Raw genomic sequence first — 23,253 nt, forward strand, 5'->3', positions numbered from 1 at the left:
AGCATTATATTTGTAGAGATTTAGTTATTTATTTAGATACTGGGGATGGAACCCAGATGCACTTTACCACTGAGCTACATCCCCAGCCCTTTTTATTTTTTATTTTGAGATAGGATCTTGCTAAGTTGCTGATGCTGTCTCAAAGTTGCGATCCTCCTGCCTCAGCCTCCCAAGTTGCTAGAATTACAGGCGTGTGTGCCCAGTTTAGAGAAAAATTTATAGCAGTGGGTGAGGCCATGTTGTGATAAGGACTTGGACCAAGATGGCAGCTGTTGGGTGTGTGACAGATGTCACAGACAGATAGGACAGGATGTAGGTACTCCTGGTCACAGCCTGGAGCTCATGAATACTCTGAAGCGTTGAAAATGATTGATTCTGTCATAGGACACCAGTGGCATCATCCCAGTATTCTCTGGAACAAGAACTACTTAGCTACTAAGGCACCAACCTGGGGCCCCTGGGGCAGAAGATGTGCAACACAGGGCTAAAGGACAGTTAGAATAAGCAGAGCTAGATGGGTGTGGTGGTGCATGTCTTTAATTCCAGCTACTTAAGAGGCTGAGGTAGGAGGATTGTAAGGTCAAGTCCTGCCTCAGCAACTCGGCCAGAGTCTGTCTCAAAATAAAAAAAATACAATGATCTGGGGAATGTAGCTCAGTGTTAGAGCACCCCTGAATTCAATCCCCAGTAATAAAACACACAAAGCAGAGCATGTGCCTCTAGTCCCAGCTACTCACTAGGCTGAAGGAGGAGGATGGCTTGAGCCCACAAGTTTGAGGCCAGTCTGGGCAACATGGTGAGACTCCATCTCAAAAATAAAATAAAAAATTAAGTTAAAGCAGAGGAGTTCTGTCTGAAGAAGTAGATTTTACTCTTTTTTAAAAATATGTTTTTAGTTGTAGATGGACACAACACCTTTATTTTTATTTATTTATTTTTTATGTGGTGCTGAGAATCAAACCCAGTGCCTCACACATGCTAGGCAAGTGCTCTACCACTGAGCTACACTTCCAGTGCTAGATTTTACTCTTAAGAAAAAAAAAATAAGCTGGGCATGGCGGCACATGTCTTAATCCCAGGGGCTAGGGAGGCTGAGGCAGGAAGATTGCAAGTTCAAAGTCAACCTCAGCAACTTAGCAAGACCCTTGTCTCTAAATAAAAAATTTTAACAAAAGGGCTGGAGATGTGACTCAGTGATTAAGCACCCCTGGGTTCACTCCCTGGTACCAAAATATAAAAATATGAATAATAAAAGGAGTTAAACAGAGCCATGAAAAGTTTTGTAAAACATAGGACAAGAACTTCTTCTGGTTTCTTAAAGCACATGTCCCAGATCTGGTCAGAACACTGGAATAGAAAGCATAGCATCCATTAGGGATATTTCTTATGTGAATGATCATTTAAATTCAAATTGAGCTTTTGTCATCTTTGACCGCTTTCTGTTGTACAGGAATTGTTTGGTTGCCAGGACTAGAACTCACTCAGGCTAACCTAACCAAAAGGAATTTATTGGAAGGACATTAGGAGTATATCAGAGAACCTAAACCCTGTGTCCCAAGCACCTAGAAAGAAGGCATGAGTGGATCCCAATTCCAGCTTCTTTTTTTTTTTTTTTTTTTGCGGTACTGGGGATCGAACTCAGGGCCTTGTGCTTATGAGGTAAGCACTCTACCAGCTGAGCTATCTCCCCAGCCCCCAATTCCAGCTTCTTGAGAGAAAGAACCTGGTGGCCCCAGTGTGAGTCAGCGGTGGCCATAGGATGGGTCCTTTGACCTGTTCCCAGTCAGCAGCAGTTATGGGAGCAGATTTTTGAGAAGGTAACATGGGTAATAGGTGGTTCTCAAAGAAGGGCTGTCAGCCTTGGAGGCCCCCATGGTGACGTATGTAGTATCTTCACAACAAAGCCACAGTCCTATCCAAATGTAATGGGTATTTGGTCAGCCTGCTTGGTTTCCCAGTAGCTCCCTGTGAAAGTAAAAGAATAGGGCTGGGGTTGTGGCTCAGTGGTAGAGCGCTTGCCTAGCACTTGTGAGGCACTGGGTTCAAGTCTCAGCACCACATATAAATAAATAAAAAAAGGGTCCACCAACAACTTAAAAAAAAAAAAAGAAAAAAAGAAAATAGAAAGAGAGAAGAAAGTAAAAGAACAACATATCCTGGATTAATCTGAAAAGTGAACTATCTCCCCACAGCTGCCTCTAAAATTTTTCCTTGATTAACAACTCTGAACAATGAAAGAGAATTTTGGTATAGTAGTCCTCACTTATCTGCAGTTTTGATTTCTTCAGTTCAGTTAACCATGGTAAGCCATGGTCCAAAAATATTAAATGAAAAATTCTAGAGCTGGGCATGGTGGTACATACCTGTAGACCGGCTACTCAGGAGGCTAAGGCTGGAAGATCGCTTAAGCCAAGGAGTTATAGTGAGATCCTATCTCTTAAGAAAAGAGAAAAAAATTCTAGAAACAATCTGTAAATTTAAATTGTATTCCGTTCTAAGTAACGTGTTGAAATCTTGCACCATCCTGCTCTGAACCAATTGGGGTGTGCATCATCCCTTTGCCTGGTGTATCGCATTGTTTTTGCTACCTGCCCATTAAGTCACTCAATAATCATCTCAGTTTTCAGATTGAATGTCACAGTATCACAGTGCTTCAGTTCAAATAACCCTAACTTAGTAATGGCTCCAAATCTCAAAAGTAGTGATGCTGGCAATTTGGATATGCCAAAGAGAAGTCATAACGTGCTTCCTTTAAGTGAAAAGGTGGGGAAATTTCCCAACTTAATAAGGAAAGAAAGAAATTATATGCTAAGGTTGCTAGAATCACAGGAAGAACAAATCTTCTGTGAAACTGCAAGGAAGGAAAAAGAAATCCATGCTAGTTTCACTGTTGTACCTCAGACTGCAAAAGTTACGGTCGCAATGTATGATAAGTTCTTAGTCAAGATGGAAAAGGCATTAAATTTGTGTATGTTTGTATAGGGGGAAAAATTACAGGGTTCAGTATATCTGTGGTTTCAGGCATCCACTGGGGAGTCTTGGAACGTATCCCTTGCAGATAAGGGGGGTGGCTGTAATTAATTGTCATGAGTTCTGAAGCCTCAACTATGATAAACAAAGGGTCCATTTTGTATGTTAAGATGATTTTTAAAAATTGAAAGCAATGAAGCCTCTTCGGTGAAAGTAAAAATGCATGACCAGGCCACAAGGACTTTAAAGTGGCCTTGAAAGTAAGAAGGAATTTGAGAACAAATATCCTTTTTCAAATGGACTTTTCCTCTCTGCTTCTGGGAAGAACTCAGGGTGGGACACAGTCTGGAAATCCAATCAGTTGACCAGTAATGCTTTTGAAGACAACATGACGTGTCTTCTCTGGCAAGACTTGGAGCCACACTTTCCAGTACGAGTCAGAGGGCAGTGGCACCCCTCCGAGGCTGGTGCTGTTTTAGAGGCTCCCCTCGCGGTGCAGTGTGTTGGGGGACCAGCCGGGTGTAAGAGTCCAGCCTTGGGCTGGGTGTGACTCAGTGGTGGGGTGCTTCCCCAGCACGTACAAGGCCCTGGGTTCCATGCCCAGGGGATGGAAAAAGCCACCTTGGGAATCTCAGAGAGTCACTTGCATTTAGCTTGCAGGCCAGCCCTAGAAGAAAAGAGGGAGGGAACATCAAGGAAAAAACCCCATAGAGGGGCTGGGGTTGTGGCTCAGCGGTAATGCGCTCACCTAGCACGTGTGAGGTACTGGGTTCGATCCTCAGCACCACATAAGCATAAATAAAATAAAGGCATTCTGTCCATCTACAACTAAAAAAATATTTAAAAAAAACAACCCATAGAGTTTACCCTGACCTTCCATTTCCAGTGTGCACGTCCCTATTCAAGTCCCTTCACATTGTTAAACTGGTCTTTATCCAACAGGAATAAAGTCCTCTCTTCTGCTTTCCCCAAAGGTCTAGTGCTTCATGTAAGATGACATATGTGAAGTGCACAGTACAGATGTACAGATGTAAAAGATTAATACTTTAGTATCCAGAAAAACTACTTTCTGATGTGGCCGCCTTTGATTTTGACAGTCAATGTTCTTTACTTTCCTATTACTCAGCAAGTTGCCTTGTTTGTGTGGTAAATGATGAAACCCTTATTATATATAATGATAATAAACTCTCTATTCAGCACATACCATCCTGCCAAGCTTTGTAGTATTAACTTTTAAAAATTTTTCTTATTTTATTTTTCACAAGAATCCTTTGAGGCCTGAATTGTTTTTCACTCCTCTGTTTATGAAACTGAGCTTAGAAAGGTCATGACAGAAGGGCCAGATGTATCCTAGGGTCTGTCTCAATGCAAAATGCCAGCTGCAGTTGACCAAATTATGCTGTGTCCTGTCTAAATATGCCACAGTGAATTCTGCCTTTATGGATGTCTATAAAGCACAGTTTTAAAAAGCAGTAAATAAGTAGAAGACCAGTAGAGTAGAGGAAGGGAACAGGGGGAGAGAGAAGAAGGGAAAGAGGAAGTCCTGGGGACTGAAATGGAGCAAATTATATATATTCCATTCATATGTGATTATGTCATAATGAACTGTACTATTATGCACAACTATAATGCACTAATAAAAAATAAAATAAAAATTAGCACATTAAAAACAAAAACAAAATGCCTGCTGCTTTGGACACTCAACATGTTGCTTAGGCTGGTCCTGAACTCCTGGGTTCAAGCTATCCTCTTGCCTCGGTTTCCCAAGTAGCTGGGACTATAAGCATGTGCTGCAACACCTAGCTTATTCTTATTTTTTATACAGTTCTAATAAGCTCCATAGTTTTGTTCTAAATCTGTGAAGCAACAAATTAAGAAGAAAATAAGGGGCTGGGGAGATAGCTCAGTCGGTAGAGTGCTTGCCTTGCATGCACAGGGCCCTGGGTTCGATCCCCAGCACCACAAACAAAACAAAACAAAACAAAAAAAAGAAGAAAATAAGCAGACTGCAGGCACTGACTGTAGTAAGTCAGTAAGCAGCAGTAAATCATTACAACTGAAAGGGGGGGTCTTAAAAATCTGAGGTTTCAGCATTGTTAACATTGACAGCAACTGTTTTGTACTAAATGTTTGTGTCTTTCCCAAAATTCATATGTTGAGTCCTAATCTCTAATGTGATATTTGGAGATAGGACTCTTGGAAGATTATTAGGTTTAAATGAAACCATGAGAGTAGGGCCCCATGATGGGTTAATGTTCTTACAAAAAGAGGAAGAGCTTGGCACTGTGGCACACGCCTGTAATTCCGGCAACTTGGGAGACTGAGGCAGGAGGATCTCGAGTTCAAAGGCAGCCTTGGCAACTTATTGAAGCCCTAAGCAACTCACTGAGACCCTGTCTCTTAAATAAAATACAAAATAGGACTGAGGATGTGGCTCAGTGGTTGAGTGCCCCTGGGTTCAATCCCCAGTACCGCCCCCAGCAAAAAAAAAAAAAAATAGAACTATGGATGTGGGTCGGTGGTTAAGTGTCCCTGGGTTTAATCCCTGGTACCAAAAAAGAAAGAAAATTTAAAAAAAGGATGAGAGACCAAAGCTCTTTATCTATACCATGCGAGTACACAGCAACCCAAGCTGAGGCAGCAAACAAGAAGACAAATTTGATATTTTGCAGGGGGGTGTACTGGGGATTGAATGCAGGGGCACTCAACCACTGAGCCACATCCCCAGCCCTATTTTGTATTTTATTTAGAGACAGGGTCTCACTGAGTTGCTTAGGGCCTCACTTTTGCTGAGGCCGGCTTTGAATTGGAGATCCTCCTACCTCAGCCTTCAGAGCTGCTGGGATTACAGGCATGTGCCACCACACCTGGCAACAAATGTGCTATTAAAATCAGACATGAGCATAAAAGAAGCACACCAGTCTGGGGCCATTTTGGTGAAGGATTTTTTTATGACTTCAAGTCACTAAAAAAATATAAAGTAAGTTAAACTATGTTAAATTTAAAAAAGAAATATCTAGTATATTTTAGGAAGTTTTCATCCAAAGTGATTATTATTATTTTTTTTTTTTATGTTTTACAGTTAACTTGCTAGAAAGCTCATTTATCCAAAACAATGTTTCTAGACAACAACGAGCAGGAAGGAATAAAAAACAGCTTTAAGCGGATGTTATTGTGTAGATGAGCTTAACTTTTCACTTCCACCTTGCCCTGATCAGTCACTACTGCCTTACCACCCACTCCATGATTTTAGATTGTTCCTTCAGCAGTCACAGAGCAACTGCTGTGTGACTGGGACCATTGAAGTAGTATGTTGAGGATACAGTGCCTTAAGTTGTTCATGTTTATTTGGGGAGAGAAGCAAGTAACAGAAGTTTGAAGTCAAACGTAGCACAGACTGCTGTCGGATCACACAGGGCCTGAAACCCTCTATTTTTTTTCCCCTAGGCTGGTAGGGTAGGAAGGCTGGAAGTGCCACGGAACTTCATGGGGAAGAGGATTTTCAGATTGAAGTCTTAAGGAGGGAAGAATATTCTAAGCAAAGGGAATAGCAAGTCCAAAAATCCAGAGACCAGAGAGCAAGGTGTTTTGGAAACTGGCCAATGGACTCCAATCTGGTCTTCATACAGAATGTGGGTCAGAGCTCAGGGTCATGCTGGTGGGGGAGGAGGTGGGAGCTGCATAGGTGGGCCAGGGCCTGTGTGTGGTGCAAGAAAGCCTGGGCCTCATGGAGGTGGGGAGCAACCAGGGAGCATGGGAGTTTGCGCAGAGCCTCAGCGCTCTCCCACTGCTGCTGCCTTCCCTTCCCCTCTCGCTGGTCATGCTTGCTCCTTCTGCCTGGCATGTGCTGGAAAGATTATTCTGGGTAAGCCTAGAAATGGAGATGGAATAGGAGTCCCGTGCAGTGGTCTGAGAGGGAGGAGCGGAGGTCTGAACTGAAGAAGTGACAAGGTGGATAGAGATGTGCTGGCAGATGTATGTGAGATTTTTTAGGAGGTGGACTTTGACAGTGTCTGTCGAGTGATGGACGTGGGAGGCAAGGATGATACCTCAGGCCACTGATGTTCAAACAGATTAGCACAGCAGCAGGGTGCAGTCTGATTCCCAGCAATCCACCCTCATGGTGTGTTGGGACCTCACTGCCTCGTTGGAACGTGAGCTGTCTGGATTTGCTCACCAAATTGTTGTGAATAAATCTTATAGATTCCAGCTGCAAACCATAGCCTTACTGATGTCTAACTAACATTTATGACTATGTGCCTTGGGCTTTCTGTAAACTAATACATAATAACATGCTTATTTGTGAGCATAATAGAATAAATGAAACAAAATCAGAGTAAGGGACCAAAATGACGATGATCAAGTAATTCTTATTAAGAACCACTTAACGTATGGTGCAGGTTTCCATATGTAAGTTCCCTTTAACAAACTCATCATAACTCATATGCCCCTGAGTAGAGATGCTTAATTCTCTGCAGTTGTTTAAACCCTAAAACCCAGACATTCCCAAGCAGGGCCCCCACTGCACACTGGACTCCAACTGCCTAGAGCTATTCTGTTTACATTTGCTACTATAGAGATTTGGTTTGTTTCCGAAAGATGCATTTTAACATTTGTGTGGTGAGCCACATTTGTTATATTTGAACCATGTGTGACGCAAGGGAGACGGGTAATCACTTGGCTTAAAGGGGGAAGGGTGAGTATTTGGGTTAGCAGAGGTACTTCCTGCTAATTTAAAATGAGCTGGTTAGATTGTTGAAGAAATAAAAAAGTGTGTGCATGTGTGTGCATATACAAACACATGCATTCATGTCTTTTTATGCACTCAGAAGATAATGTGGAACTTGGTGCAGTGGTACACACTTGTAATCCCTGCAACTCAGGAGGCTGAGGCAGGAGAATCCCAAGTTCAAGGCCAACTTCAGCAACTTAGCAAGACCCTGAGCAACTTAGCAAGAGCCTGTCTCAAAATAAAAAATAAAAAGTTCTGGGGATGTAGTGCAGTTGTAAAGCACCCCTGGGTTCAATCCCCAGTACCAAAAAAAAAAAAAAAAAGAAAGAAAGAAAGAAAGGAAAGTATAAACTAATGTGGAGATAAAGCTCATTAAACTGGACAGTGCTGTTTTTTAGTTCTAAACATAAAGGAGCAGTACTATTTAAGACTCTGTTTGACTGTCACTTTGGAATTGAATAATACATAACTCAACTGATCTTGAAGTGCTTCTAGGACCAGAGGTCATTTGTGTCTTAATCAGTTATATAAATTATAAGAAGTCAGAGAATGGGAAAGGACTTCAATAAATAGTAGAATCCTTCCAAAATTAATAACACCAATGGGAACTAAGGTCCAGAGAGTAATTTGTCCATGGCCCACAATGAATTCATTCCTTCATTCAATAAACGTAGATTTAGTCTGTATTATTTAGATGTACTAGTTATCTATTACTGTGTAACAAATTACCCCCAAACTTAGTAACTTAAAGAAGCACTCTTATTTTCTCACATATTCTGAGTTACAAAATCTGGGTATGATTTAGCTAGGCTGTCTGAATCAAGGTCTCTCACTAAGCTACAGTCAAGGTGTTTACCAGGGATGGAGTCTCATCTGAAGACCCAACTGGGAGAAAAGATCCACTTTTCAGTTCACATAGTGGTTGGTAGAATTCAATTCTTTGTGGACTGTTGGACTGAAAGGCTCAGTTCCATGGTGGCTGTTGGCTAAGGCCACTCTCAGTTCCTTGCCAGATAGCTTCATGGCATATTACTTTGTGCAAGTATAGAAGCCCAGAAGGCAATGGAGTCGGCTAGCAAGATGAAGTCAGTCTTTTGTAACTTATCACAGAAGTGATAGCCCATCAATTTTGCCATATTCTATGGGTCAGAAGCAAGTCATAGATCCAACCCACAGTGTAGGGGAGGGGATCCTGCAGGGCATGGACATTAGGAGGTAGGGACCCGGTGGCTTACATAATAGACATTTATTTCTCACAATTATAGAGGCTTGGAAGTTCAGGGTCAAGGTGTCAAATGATTCAGTGCTTGGCAAGGCCCCTCTTCCAGGTGCATTGATAGCCATCCTCTTGCTGTTTCCAAACATGGTAGAAAGAGACAGGGCTTTGGACTTTTCCTCTTCATATAAGAGCACTTAACCCATTGTGGGGACTCCACCCTTGTGACCTCATCTAACCCAGCTTATCTCCCAAGGGTCCCTCCTTCAAGTCCCATCACACTGGGAAGTCAGGCTTTGACATACACATTGGAGGGTGGTAAAAGAGGAAAACAGGTTTTTCCTATGTATTCACACACTTCACTTCTGACACTGCATGGTCTGTTTTTCCCTAATCAGCCAGTTCTCCAATTCTAGACACCAACCGGATGCTCTATGATTAAATTATAATATACTAACTACCTAGTTAGCGCGACTCACAGGTTGACAGCTCAGACCCATAAAGCTGTCTCCCCCTTCAGACCAGTCACAAGCAAGTCCCCAGTTACCCACACTTCTGTCCAGTTTTCTCTACAAAACAAGAGTTTCCATGACCTCCTCCTCAAGTGCTATAATTTTCTGTAATGGCTCATAGAACACTTACATTTATTAGTTTACTGTAAAGGATATGATAAAAGATACAGATAAGCCACCAGATGAAGAGATACATAGATTTAAGGTCTGGAAGTATCGAGCACCAGAGCTTCTGTCTCAATGGAGTCTGCCACCCTTTCAGTACATGGATGTGTTTACTAACCCAGAAACTCTCTGCACTCCATCTTTTAGGGATTTTTACAGAGGCTTCATTGCATACGCATCATGATTATTAGCTCCAGCCTTCCCTCCCTGGAGAAAGGGATGTGGCTGAAAGTTGCAGACTTATGGCTTGGTCTCCCTACTGATCAGCCTCATACTGAAGCTGTGCAGGAGCCCGCCAAGAGTTGCCTCATTAGAACAAAAGATGCTCCAATCTACCTGTGAAATCCCAAGGCATTGGGAGCTCTGTGGCAGGAACCAGGGGCAGAAACCAAATGCATATTTCTTATTACATCATGAGATATGCAAACATTCAGTTCATGGCAGGATCCTTGAGGTCCATCTTTGAAAGCTGTCTGCCACATTTGGTACCTATATTTAGGTTCCTTTATTTTGCAGATACAGCTTTTTTTTTTTTTTTCTTTTAAGGATTTTTTTTTTTCACAGTACCTTTATCCTATTTATTTATTTTTATGTGGTGCTGAGGATTGAACCCATGGCCTCACATGTGCTAGGCAAGTGCTCGACCACTGAGCTACAGCCCCAGTGCCAGAAACAGCTTTTTAAAAATTTTTTTTAAATTCGTTCTAAGTAGTTACACATGCCCAGCATTTTTTAACATCACTATTTTTTAGTTGTATATGTACACAATACCTTTATTTTATTTATTTATTTTTCTGTGGTGCCTCGAACCTAGTGCCTCACATGTGCTAGGCAAGCGCTCCACCACTGAGCTACAACCCCAGCCCTCAAATACAGCTTTTTTACCAGACCGAACCATCTGATGTGCATTTGTGAAACACTGTGGTAGGCTGAATAATGACCCCCAAAGATGTCCATGTTGTAGATTCCCTGAGTCTGTGAATACATGACTTAGATGGCAGATGGGACTTTCCTGCTGTATGTAAGGATTTTGCAATGGAGAGATTATCCTGATTATCGACATGGGTCTAATATAATCACAGGGTCCTTAGAGGCAGAATCTGGGTTTAAGAAGGCAACATGACAGTGGAGGCAGAGGGTGGGAAGGAGAGGTGATGCTGGAAGGAGGGGGGATGGCGTGGCCACCAGCCAAGGGATGTGGGCAATTGCTGGGACATGGGCAAGGCAAGGTTTTCCCCTTGATCCTCCAGGAAGGACTCAGCTCTGCTGACACTCCCTCCTAGCCCAATATTACCCATTTAAAGTACTTCTGGCCCCTAGAACTGAAAGATAATAAATGTGTGTTATAAGCTAGTAGGTTTGTGGTAATTTTATCCCAGCAGCAGTAGGAAGCAAATTCAGTCACCAGAAGATCTTAGGGAAACCCACCAGTGGCACTTTTTGAGGAATAGGGGTTTAGGTATGAAGTATAGGATGGTGGGCTTCTGGTGGCTTTTCCTGCCCTGGGTGATTCTGAAACAATTTAGATCTTTTAGCTTCTTTATTTTAGGGTATTGTTCTTCATTCTCTTCCATGCTAAATCCCTTCAATATCGATGAGGTTCAAAATTGTGTTAGGGTTGGTTGAAGAGGAACCCAGGTCTCATATATTCTTCAAAATAAAACAAAAACATGGCATTTAGCAGAGAACACAGAGGCTTCCATTTTAAGAGCTTGTTTCTTATTTATTTATACCTCAGGAGTGGAAATGCTGGCCGAGATGAAAGTACCTGGCACAAAGTGCTTTTCCTTCTCAGTGTTTCATAGCCAGATGTTGCAAATTTTTTTCTTTTTCTCCCTTCTTCCCCAGTGCCTGGAAACCTTGGCTGCTACCAGGATCATGGAAATCCACCTCCTCTAACTGGCACCAGTAAAACATCCAACAAACTTACCATACAAACCTGCATCAGTTTTTGTCGGAGTCAGAGGTTCAAGGTAATGATTCTGTGGCTATGTAACTGTAGAAAAAATATACATAAGTGCATTTTGCTGAGGTAACTTAAAAATATGTATAAATTTAGCATAAAACAAAACCTGTCAAACCATATAGCTCTACTTTTCTGCCAAGGAAAAACAGGAGGAGCTGTGGACCTAGGATTCAGGAGTGTGAGGCAGCACTTTTGTTTAAAGACTGGGAGAAGAGGAGGCAAAATCCCCAACAGCTGCTTCCCTGATTGACCCCCAGCAGAGCTAGGTGTCTGCTTGTGCTCCTGTGCTTTATGCAGGGACATTGCTGGCTTCACAGATAATCCGAGAATAAGACAAGGTCATGGTTTACTTCCTAGCCCATTTACCACTCCAAAATATTTTCTTTTCTTCCTATCCATTCGTTTATCTGAAATTCATCCCTTAATCATTAAAGTTCAATAATGCTACTGTTTGTTACATCAGAAAAAGAGAAAAATATCCATTTCCTTCTCCTCCCTCCCTCCCTCTCTTTCTTCCAAGTTCAGTCTAAAAGCCATTAAACAGGGAAGAGAATAGCCTGTCAAGGTTCAGGGCCTTATGTGAGGTAGGTAGCCCAACCCGATCGAGTGATTGGTTCCTCGCACAGAACTTGAGCATGTAAATGAATATATTGAGAATAATGGGAGCCAGGTTTCTTGCTGTTAGAGAAGGGGGTTACAATTGTGGAAGTCAGGAGAAACAGGAACCAACCTATAATGTTGGATAGGGATTGGATTAGATTAGTGCATGGTTTTTGTTTATATAGAGTGAGTATAGAAAAATATGGGTGCGTGCATGTATGTTTGTGTGTGTGTGTGTGTGTGTGTGTGTGTGTGTGTGTGTGTGTGTTCACGGAGAGAGCCTGCAAGCAGTGACATATCAATAGCAGAGAGTACACTGAGCACCCAAATCTTGGTTTCTAAATACTATTCTCCACTAAAAAGAAACACCTTGGAGAAAATCACTGTAATGTGTTGATTCTGAGAAAGGACAAGATGAACCTGAAACTTCTTATGCAGAAAAGTCAAAAGGATACAGGAGCTACCTGAAGTGGCTCCTACCAGCCAAATCTGGCATAATTTGAGCTTTTAACCAAATAATGATAGTAAATATACCCTGTTGCATAAATAAGAATCTGCAAATCCACACTGATGAATGAATGAATGAAGAAAATTATTCCTTACTAGAGAATGCAAACTAATAACTATAAAAGAAATGTTGGAATTAGAAAATTCTCCATTTGGCAACCATCGTAGTAATAATCAACTCAGAGAGCGGATATCAAGATATGTAAATATTCCAAATCCTCATCTACTAGTGAGTAAAGATTTATATATCCTCAAGTATCTTACATACAAAATAGTAACTATAAAGGGAAAACAATGATTTTACAGTGGAGAAAACTGGTTTTTACTATCTTTACTCATGTGGTCAAAGTTAACGAAACCAGTGATGTCCCACCAAAGGGTGGGAGATGGAAGAAATTGATACTAATTGAAATCAGTATAGGGACTCTTTTTTGGTGTGCTAAATTTTCTAGAATTAAGTAGTAATGGTGGTTAAACAACATTGAATATACTAACAAGTACCTAAATGTATACTTTAAAATAGTAAATTTTATGTAATGTGAATTATGTTTCAATTTTAAAAAGAGCTACTAAACTGCTAGGGAAGAAAATGTAGAAAATCTTACTTTGGGGTTAGACAAAGATTTCTTAAATAGGACACAGAACCACAAATAAAAGCAAAATTCACTAAATTGGAATTATCAATATTAACAAATTATCTTCCAGAAACAGAGTTAAGAAAATGAAAAAGAAGCCACTGATGAGGAGAAAGCAGTTGTGGAATGTCTATATCTGATAAAGGACTTGTACATAGAATAAGAACTCTAACACCACAATAAGAAAACTCAGTTTAAAAATGGACAGCATAGGACTGGGGTTGTGGCTCAGTGGTGGAGCGCTTGTCTACCATGTGTGAGGCATTGGGTTTTATTCTCAGCACTGTATATAAATAAATTAATTAAAGGTTCATCAACAAATAAAAAATATTTTTTTTTAAAAATGGATAACATAAGCTGGGGTTGTAGCTCAGTGGTAGAGTGCTTGCCTTGCATGTGTGAGGCACTGGGTTCAATTCTCAGCACCACATACAAATAAATAAATAAAGACATTGTGTCTATCTACAATTTAAAAAGTATTTTTTTTTTAAATGGACAACATGCCGGGCACAGTGGCATACAGTAATCCCAGTGGCTAGGAAGACTGAGGCAGGAGGATCAGCGAGTTCAAAGCCAACCTCAGCAACTTAACAAGGCCCTAAGCCACTTAGTGAGATCCTGTCTCAAAAAGTCAAAAAGGCTAGAGATGTAGCTCAGTGGTATATTGTCTCTGGGCTAAATCCCCAGAACCCCCCAAAAATAAAAGAAGTAAACTATTGGTAGAAATGTAAAGTGGTACAACCTCTTTGGAGAAAGGTCTTGAAGTTTCTTTTAAAGTTAAATTTATACCTACCTTACAATTCAGCAATACCACACCTGGATATTTACCCAAGATAAACGAAAAGCTATGTTCATAAAGACTTAAACATTAATATTAATAATAGCATTATTCATAAAAATCCCAAACTATAAATAACCCAAATGTCTATTAACTAATGAATGGATAAACAGATTGTGGTACTGTCTATCCATGCTGTGAACTATTGCTCAATAATAAAAAGAAAAATATTAATACCTACCAACATGGATGAATCCAGAACATTATGCTACCTGAAAGAATTTAAATATAAAAGGCTACATATTGAACTAAAAATGAATCCTAGATCTAAATCTAAAATGTAAAACTATAGAACTTTCAAGAGAAAATCTTTTTTAAAAATTATTTTTAGTTGTTGATAGATTTTTATTTTATTTATTTATTTTTATGTGGTGCTGAAAATCAAATCCAGTGCCTCCCATGTGCTAAGTGAGCACTCTACCACTGAGCCACAACCCCAGCTCCCAAAAAACACTTTTAAAAAGTAGTTTTAAAGAACACTTTAAAAAAAGGTTTATTTTTACACAGTGCTAAGGATCGAACCCAGTGCATGAGTTACAGCCCCAGCCCCAGGAGAAAATTGTTATAACCTGGGTTTAACCAAAATGTTCTTAGACGTGATACAAAAGCATGACCCATAAAAGAAAGAATTAATAAATTTTAATTTGAACTTTATCAAAATAAAAAAATTTAGCTCTGTAAAAAATATGATTACGAGAATAAAAAGACAAACTACAACCTGGGAGAATATATTTACAAATAACTTATGTCCAGAATATGTAAAAAGCAAACACTCAACAATTATTAAAATTAAATAGTAAAAAGCCAAACAATACTGTTTAAAAATGAGCAAGATCTAGACAGATAACTTCACAAGAGGATATTGAGATGGCAAATAAACACATGAAAAGATACTCAATATTAATAGCCTTTAAAGCAATGCAAATAAGACCACAATGAGAAACCACTACACACATACTAGACTGGCTAAAATGAAGTAGGCCAAAATAAAAAGTGCCGACAAGGAAATGGATTTGTGCAAACAAATCATTGCATACATCATTGTTGCAAATGTGAAATGGTAGTCATTCTGGAAACATTTGGCATTTTCTTAAAAAGTTAAACATAAACTTACCATATATGATCCAGGAATCTCATTCCTACTTATTTTCCTAGAGAAATGAAAATTTATACTCACACAAAAATCTACACGAATGTTTATTAGCAATTCTATATTCAAAGTCATGAAAAACTAGAAGTAATCCAATAGATGAAATAACTATGGTAAATCTGTGCAATGGATTCTGTCAGCAATAAAAGGGAGTAAACTTTTGATACTTGCACCAATTTGGATGAACACATGCTGAGTGAGAAAAGCTAGTCTCAAAAGTATATATTCTGTATGATTCCATTTTATTACAAGTTCAAGAAGACAGAACTCACAGTAGAAAACTGATTAGTGGTTTTAAGTGATTATGAAGCTTCTTGGGATGGTGCAATTGTTCTGTACTGGTGTTTGCACAAAGCCATACAAATACTAAAATGTATAGAACTATCTACCAAAATGCTACATAGTAATATAAAAGATGAAATGAAAAATTTAAATGGGGCCTATAATGAATTTACCTGGCCTATGGTGAACAAAAGGATTAACTGTTATTATTATCAATGTTTCAAGTTTATGGGATTTTCTCCCCCTTAAAACATAATTAAATACTGTAGAAATGCCAACATTAAAAAAGGATACTCACTGACAGGGAGATAGGTTGGCAGTCTGTGGTGGTGTATAGCTACTGGTCAGCTTGGAATTAAGAGAGGGACCAGGAGAGGTGGCAGGGAAGGGTGGCCTGGAAAGATGAGGGTGATTGCTGGGGCTGACCCTGACAGGTTCCTCTGGGCCACCTGACACCCCTGATAATGCTCCCTGTGTGCTGCTTCTCTGTTGTGGCAGTTTGCTGGGATGGAGTCAGGCTACGCTTGCTTCTGTGGGAACAATCCTGATTACTGGAAGTATGGGGAGGCGGCAAGCACCGAGTGCAACAGCGTCTGCTTTGGGGATCACAGCCAGCCCTGTGGCGGCGATGGCAGGATCATCCTCTTTGACAGTGAGTATGCCCTGCACCCATCACTGCCCAAGGCATAGGGACCCTTGGACCCGGCAGCAGAGCTGCCCTCTCTTCCACTGATTCATTCAGTCACTCGCCAGTACTTACGAAGCACTTCCCATAGGCCATACCCTGGGAAAACAGCACAGAACATTCAGACTCAGCCCCTGCCCTCTAGAAGGGAGGGCAGGTGTTTGAAAAGTGATTAACGACTTGTGCTGCATACTGTGAAGTGGCGTGGCCCATTGTGAGCTGCTTAGAAAACCTAGGAGAGCTAAGCTTTCCAGTTTTACATTACTTGCCATGGCCCACACTGCCACCCATCTAGTGAGAAAACAGGAGCAGAGTGTGTGGATTCGATACCTGTTTTTCTACCTTCAATTTGAATGCAGTGTTAATTAAAAGATGAAGAATGGAAAATGGAAATTAAGTGTTGGTAATGATATGGAGAAATTGGACCCCTCCTGTATTGCTGGTGGAAATGTAAAATGATGCAACTGCTTTAAAGCAGCCTGGCGGGTCCTCAAAATGTGAAATGGAGTTAGGTGGGCAAGGCGGCACAGGCCTTTAATCCCAGCAGGGTAGGAGGCTGAGGCAGGAACGTTGCCAGCTTAAGGCCAGCCTCAGCAACCTAGGGAAACTCTGTCTCAAAGTATAATTTTAAAAATGGCTGAGGATATAGAAAGAAATGAAGAAAGAGAAAATAAGTGAGTTACCTTATGACCCAACAATCCTAATCCTAGGCAAATTCTCTAGAGACTTGAAAACATAGATTCACACAAAAAAAATTATACGTAAATGTTTATAACAGCATTATTCATCATAACCAAAAAGTAGCAACAGCTCAAGTGTTCCTAAACTGAGGAATTAATAAACAAAAGGTGGTATAACCACATAATGGAATATTATTCAGCCATAAAAGAAACAGAGTACTAATACATGTCACAGCATGAATGAATCTTGAAAATGTCATCCTAAATGAAAGAACCCACATATTGTATGATTCTGTTTATATAAAGTATCCAGAATAGGCAAATCCATATCTACCAGAAGCAGATATGCAGTTGCCAAGTGCTGGGAAGAAGAGATGAATGGGTAATAATGAGTATAGATTTTCTTTTTTTGGGTGGCGAAAATGTTCTAGAATCAGATGGCAGTGACAGTTGCACAGTGCTGTGACTTCACTAAAAACCACTGAGGGGAGTGAATGAAACCACTAATTCATATACTTTAAAGTGATGGATTTTTTTTTTTTTTTTTTGGCACTAGGAATTGAACTCAGGGGCACTTGACCACTGAACCACATCCCATCTCTATTTTTTGTATTTTTTTAATTAAAATACTTTTTATTTTTACACATTTTGATCCATTGTACACAAATGGGGTACGACTTATTTAAAGCCATTCATGAGGCACCAATAGAATCCTTTGAATGGGTCAGGAAAAGCAAAATATCAAATACAACTCCAGCACCCATGTTCCTTTCTGGGTTTTTCTCTGCTTGTCCCTCCCCCCCTTTATATACATATATATTTTTTTTTTTAATTTATTTTTATTGTAAACAAATGGGATACATCTTGTTTCTCTGTACATGAAGTAGAGGCATACGATTTGTGTAATCATACATTTACATAGGGTAATGTGGTGTTTGATTCATTCTGTTATTTTTTACTTCCCCCCCACCCCTCCCACCCCTCTTTTCCCTCTATACAGTCCTTCCTTCCTCCATTCTTGCCTTCCTCCCACCCCCCATTATGTGTCATCATCCGCTTATCAGCGAGATCATTCGTTCTTTGGTTTTTTGAGATTGACTTATCTCACTTAGCATGATATTCTCCAATTTCATCCATTTGCCTGCAAATGCCATAATTTTATCATTCTTTATAGCTGAGTAATATTCCATTGTATATATATATGCCACAGTTTCTTTATCCATTCATCAATTGAAGGGCATCTAGGTTGTTTCCACAATCTGGCTATTATGAATTGAGCAGCTATGAACATTGATGTGGCTGTATCTCTGTAGTATGCTGATTTTAAGTCCTTTGGGTATAGGCCTATTTTTTGTATTTTATTTAAAGACAAGGGCTCACTGAGGTGCTTAGCACCTTGCTTTTGCTGAGGCTGGCCTTGAACTCTCAATCCTCCTGCATCAGCCTCCTGATCCCCTAGGATGATAGGTGCACTCAGCTGGTTTTATGTCTTAGCAATCAGTCTTACCCACCCCTTGCTATTACACTAAGGGAAGTAGCCTTTACACCTGGGCAGGCCTGCTCAGTGTGGCAATCAAGCCAAACTGTCAGCAGTTGAGCCGTGCTGGGGTTTGTTTCTATCATTCCCTCAATGCACACGGAACTTCAGATTCCTCTGGTCATGGGCTCTGCTATTACCTGTGCTCAGTGTGGAGCCTGAGGTGCAGTGGGTTTTCTCAGTGTGCTTTTCCCTCCCTCAGTGTTAGACTGCTGGTGCTTGTAACTTGGTGCTGTGCTCTTGCGGGAGGTCAGAGGAGCTTCTCAGCCCCCCTGCCCTGTCCTTAGGACACGTTCCTGGGCTGCAGGAGTGAGGCCTTTTCAGCATTCCTGCATACCTCTTTTCTCCCTGGATGCCAAACAGGTTGCAGTGCATCTTGGGAAGGAGTTTCCTGCCTCTTCCCAGGAGCGGTAGACCTCTGTTTTGCTGGGTCCTGGGCCCATAAGCGCTCAAGGCAACCGAAGACCAATGCCTTTTGCGTCTGCTTTCCCCAGCACAGTGAATTCTTTGCCTGGTTATTTGGCAAGGGGACGGAGGGGTTCTACATCTACCTTTCTCCAACGAGCCAGGAGCAAGAGGGCTTGCAGCCCTTCCCAGCAGCAGGCTTTGCTTCCTTTGGGAGGAGAGGGTATAGGATGTGGGTACTGTTTCATGCTTGTCCCTCAGTGGCAGCCTGTCACCTCCTGCACACCTGTGTCACCAAGGGGCACGCTGGCTTGCTGCATGACCCCACTCCTGGCAGTCTTTGATGGAGGCCTGTGCAGAACAGCTTGCCAGGGAGTGTGTCCGGGTCTCACGTCTACCCTCTATCAAAAGGGAAACCCACACTCGGTCTTTGAGAATTTGTTTAAATTCAGGGCTGGGGTTGTAGCTCAGTGGTAGAGTGCTTGCCTAGCACATGTGAGCCGCTGGGTTCAGTTCTCAGCACCAATAAAAATAAATAAAATAAAGTTATTGTGTCCATCTACAACTAAAATAAAATTTCTAAAAAACGAATTTGTTAAAACTCTAGCGGCTTTCTTCTTACTTGCTTCTGTGGAGGTCACCTATTCCTCTCATGCTATCATAGATGAAACCATTTATGTGGCCTGACTTTCCTTAGAAGAGCCTCTTGCTTTTCAGAGTTTTTTTGGTTTTTTTGGATGGACCTTCATTTTTATTTATTTATTTATATGTGGTGCTGAGAATCGAACCCAGTGCACTCTACCACTGAGCCACAACCCCAGCCCTCAGAGTTTTAAGCCTTTTTTTATTATTAGGATGAGAAAGCAATATATTCTTTTCTTTTTTTCTGTGCTGGGGATTGAACCCAAGACCTCACAAGCTAGGCAAGTGCTCTACCGCTGTGCTGCATCTCTAGCCCTAGCAGTATATTCTTGTTTCTTTTCTTTCTTTCTTTCTTTCTTTTTTTTTTTTTGAACTGAGGATTGAACTCAGGAGCACTTAACCACTGAGCCACATCCCCAACCCCTTTTTATATTTTATTTAGAGACAGAGTCTCCATGAGTTGCTTAGCGCCTCGCTAAGTGACTGAGGCTGGCTTTGAGCTCGAGATCCTCCTACCTCAGCCTCCTGAGCTGCTGGGATGCAGGCATGCCTCACTGCACCGAGTTGTTTCTTTTTGTGTCCCAAAGGGAAACAGAACTTCCCTAAAGCATGCTTTCTAATTCCCTAGCCCATGCTCCCTCCCAAGGCCTTCATTTCCAAGGTCTTGTTTACACTTCACCATGTAAGATAAGAAGTGGTTTTGTCTCCTTAGAGCCTGTCATTCAAAACCAGGAGCTCAGAGAAATCAGATGTGCCCTGTCCAGAGCAATGAGAATCTAGTATTTCCCCCAGGCAGTAAGAAAGTCATTTCTTATGTCCTATTTTCCTGCTTGAAAAATGAGTGTACACTCCTCATGTGCTGCACCTCTGAGGTATCAGGGACACCACGCAGCCATGGAGCCCTTCCCTTTCCAGGACTTCGCCTCATCAAGTGCCTCCCCTGCCAAGAGATCCCAGAGTTTCTGCATGCTTTATCTCATCTGTCCTCGAGCCATCACGGGGTACAGGAGCAGGTGCTTTCTCCAGCCTGGAAGTGGGAGAAGGGAGAAGCCTAGAAGTGAAGTGTGGGATCACATGGCCCTGCCAGTCCTACAGCCAGACTCTCTGACTCCAGCCTGGCCCAACCTAGACTGCACGACTGTGCTGTGCGCTAATGCTCAGGTCTCCTGGGCAAAAACAAAAAAGTTTCCACAGTCATTTGCTCAGGGTTTAAGTGATTCATTCAGTGATTCGATCCTGAAACCTGAGATGGTCTGGGTTTATAGATAAAACAATATCCCAAAATGGGATCACGGTCTTTAGGAAGAGTTTTGTTTGTGTCAGCGTTGGAGAGCGTGTCCTGTGGCCAAGACCCAGACTCAGGCCTGCTGTCTTCTTGTCTTCTGCAGCTCTTGTTGGCGCCTGCGGTGGGAACTATTCAGCCATGACATCCGTGGTCTATTCCCCTGATTTTCCCGACACTTATGCCACAGGACGAGTCTGCTACTGGACCATTCGGGTTCCGGGAGCCTCCCACATCCACTTCAACTTCACCTTATTTGACATCAGGGATTCTGCAGACATGGTGGAGCTGCTGGATGGCTACACCCACCGCGTCCTGGTCCGTTTCAATGGAAGGAACCGCCCACCTTTATCTTTTAATGTCTCTCTGGATTTTGTCATTTTATACTTCTTCTCTGATCGCATTAATCAGGCCCAGGGATTTGCCGTCTTATACCAAGGTGAGACGTCCCCGCCTCCTTGAGGCACCTCAGCCTGTGTGCCTCAGACTTCTTTACTCCACCAGGGTGACTTTCTAACCTTGAGTGGTTCTCATTGGGTGGACCAGGACAGGAGCGACTGTCCTCAGCCCCAGGTTATCTCAACTCTGCAGCCCACTCCCTACCTCACATTGCACAACTTGCTTATGTTTCAGTTTCGCTATTTAGAAGTTTTAATGACAGTTTTCATGAAAGGGCTAAAAGAATAACGAAAAGAAAGAGCTGAGATTGCAGAATTGAAAGACTCTGAGAGGTCATTTGGTCCGTTTTCCTGCCTAAACTTCCCATCCAGTCCCAAAGACTGGATCATCTTTTTTTTTAAACCCTCCTAAAGTGGAGATGCACCCTGTGGCTCTCTAACGTGCACAAGTGTGTGCCAGAAGTAACCCTTGACCTGCACATGAGAAACAAGGCGAGACCTGGTTCAGGTAGTGTGTGCGGCGGGTGGGCAGGAAGAGGCCGCCCCTGCTGGTGAGGAATAGGAGGGACTGGAGTTTAGAGAGAGGAAGAAAGAGTGTCTTTGAGGCAAAAGGGACCTAGCTGCCAAGCACAGGGCAGGGAAATGAGAAATCATCTGGATTCTTCCTTCTGCCTCTTGAGCCCCACAGCCAGAGCCTCACAGGTTCTGCTTTGGGACCAGCAGAACCCATGAAAGAAATTATACCAGAGCAAAAGGCTTTCTCTTCATAAGCAGGCCTTCCCCTTCACACTGTGCTTCCTGTTGTGTCCCAGCTTTCCCCCATAAGCCCTTTTGATCTTCCAGCTGTCAAGGAAGAACGGCCACAAGAGAGGCCCACCGTCAACCAGACCCTGGCCCAGGTGATCACAGAGCAGGCCAACCTCAGCGTCAGTGCCGCACGCTCCTCCAAAGTCCTCTACGTCATCACCACCAGCCCCAGCCACCCGCCGCAGACCGTCCCAGGTAGCAGTTCCTGGGCACCCTCAGTAGGGGCTGGCGGCTACAGAGTTGAAGGTAGTGCTCTTGGCAGCTTCAGAGACAAAAGAGCTCTTGGGAGTTTCTTCTCATTCAGGGGCAAATTGGGGTAGAGCCTTTATGACCTCTGGTTTGTCCTAGCCTTGGAGATAAATGTTCTCATTAGCAGTTCCTTTGTCCCTAGGAACAAATGCTCACTTCCAAAGATCCAGTCGTGTGCCTTTTGCATATTGTGAATACTCAGTTAATCGTGTCTTAATAACAAATTATAATCATAGATAATCATAGATTTCTTTGTAGAGCCTCAAGTTGTAACTCCATTGGCATTTTCAAGAGCTTCGTTCATTCATTCATGCATTCAACAGATATATACGGGGGCGCTGGGGCTGTGGCTCAGTGGTAGAGCGCTTGCCTAGCACGTGTGAGGCCCTGGGTTCGATCCCCAGTACCATACATACACAAAAAGAGATAGATATATGTGGGGATTGGTGTGTAGCTTGGTGATACAGCACCAAGCTGTAAACAAGGCCCTGGGTTTAGTCCCAAACACCAAAAAAAACCCAGAAGGGAGTGAGTGCTTCACGGGGCCAGGCACTGTTCTAGGCACCAGACTATACACTGAACCAAATTAATCCCTGCCACCCTACAGCCTATAAGTGGGAAGAAAAGAAGAAGCAAAATTGAAAGTCAGATCATGTTAACTGCTATGAAGAAAAGTCATGTAGGAGAGGGATAGAGTGGTGTAGGAGCAGTGATCTTTAGAGGTTCAGCTAACTTGGTTGGGTGCATATGTCCCCATCCCATTTTTCTACCACAGAACTGGCACCTATATAAGCTGGTAGAGCTGGAGAGGACTGTTAGTGCTGGCAGCCTAGATATTTTCACATTTCTCCCCTGTGCCCAACAGGCCTCCCCATGGAAGGTCAAGGAGGAGGCCTCTCCTGTGCTCATTCCTCATTTAGAGGTAGATCCTGGTAGGATTACATAGATCACACATTTCATTGCCTAAAGGAGAAAACTGAGGCTCAGAGACTTTA

The 23,253-nt window shown here is 42.1% G+C and overlaps 1 protein-coding gene across 3 annotated transcripts in view; it reads left to right on the top strand.

Annotated features, from left to right (window-relative positions):
- The window catches only part of Kremen1 (kringle containing transmembrane protein 1), a 63,472-nt gene that overhangs the window by 33,635 nt on the left and 6,584 nt on the right, over positions 1–23,253 (top strand). The window contains exons 4-7 of one of the 3 annotated variants that reach the window (XM_047560838.1): positions 11,444–11,568; positions 16,072–16,225; positions 20,911–21,243; positions 22,046–22,255. In XM_047560838.1, the coding sequence (XP_047416794.1) occupies positions 11,444–11,568; positions 16,072–16,225; positions 20,911–21,243; positions 22,046–22,255 (822 nt within the window). The remainder of the gene's footprint in view (positions 1–11,443; positions 11,569–16,071; positions 16,226–20,910; positions 21,244–22,045; positions 22,256–23,253) is intronic. The other 2 variants (XM_047560840.1, XM_047560841.1) reach the window with 2 other exon arrangements.

The sequence above is a fragment of the Sciurus carolinensis genome, chromosome 8 (genome assembly GCF_902686445.1).
Source record: "Sciurus carolinensis chromosome 8, mSciCar1.2, whole genome shotgun sequence".
NCBI lineage: Eukaryota > Metazoa > Chordata > Mammalia > Rodentia > Sciuridae > Sciurus > Sciurus carolinensis.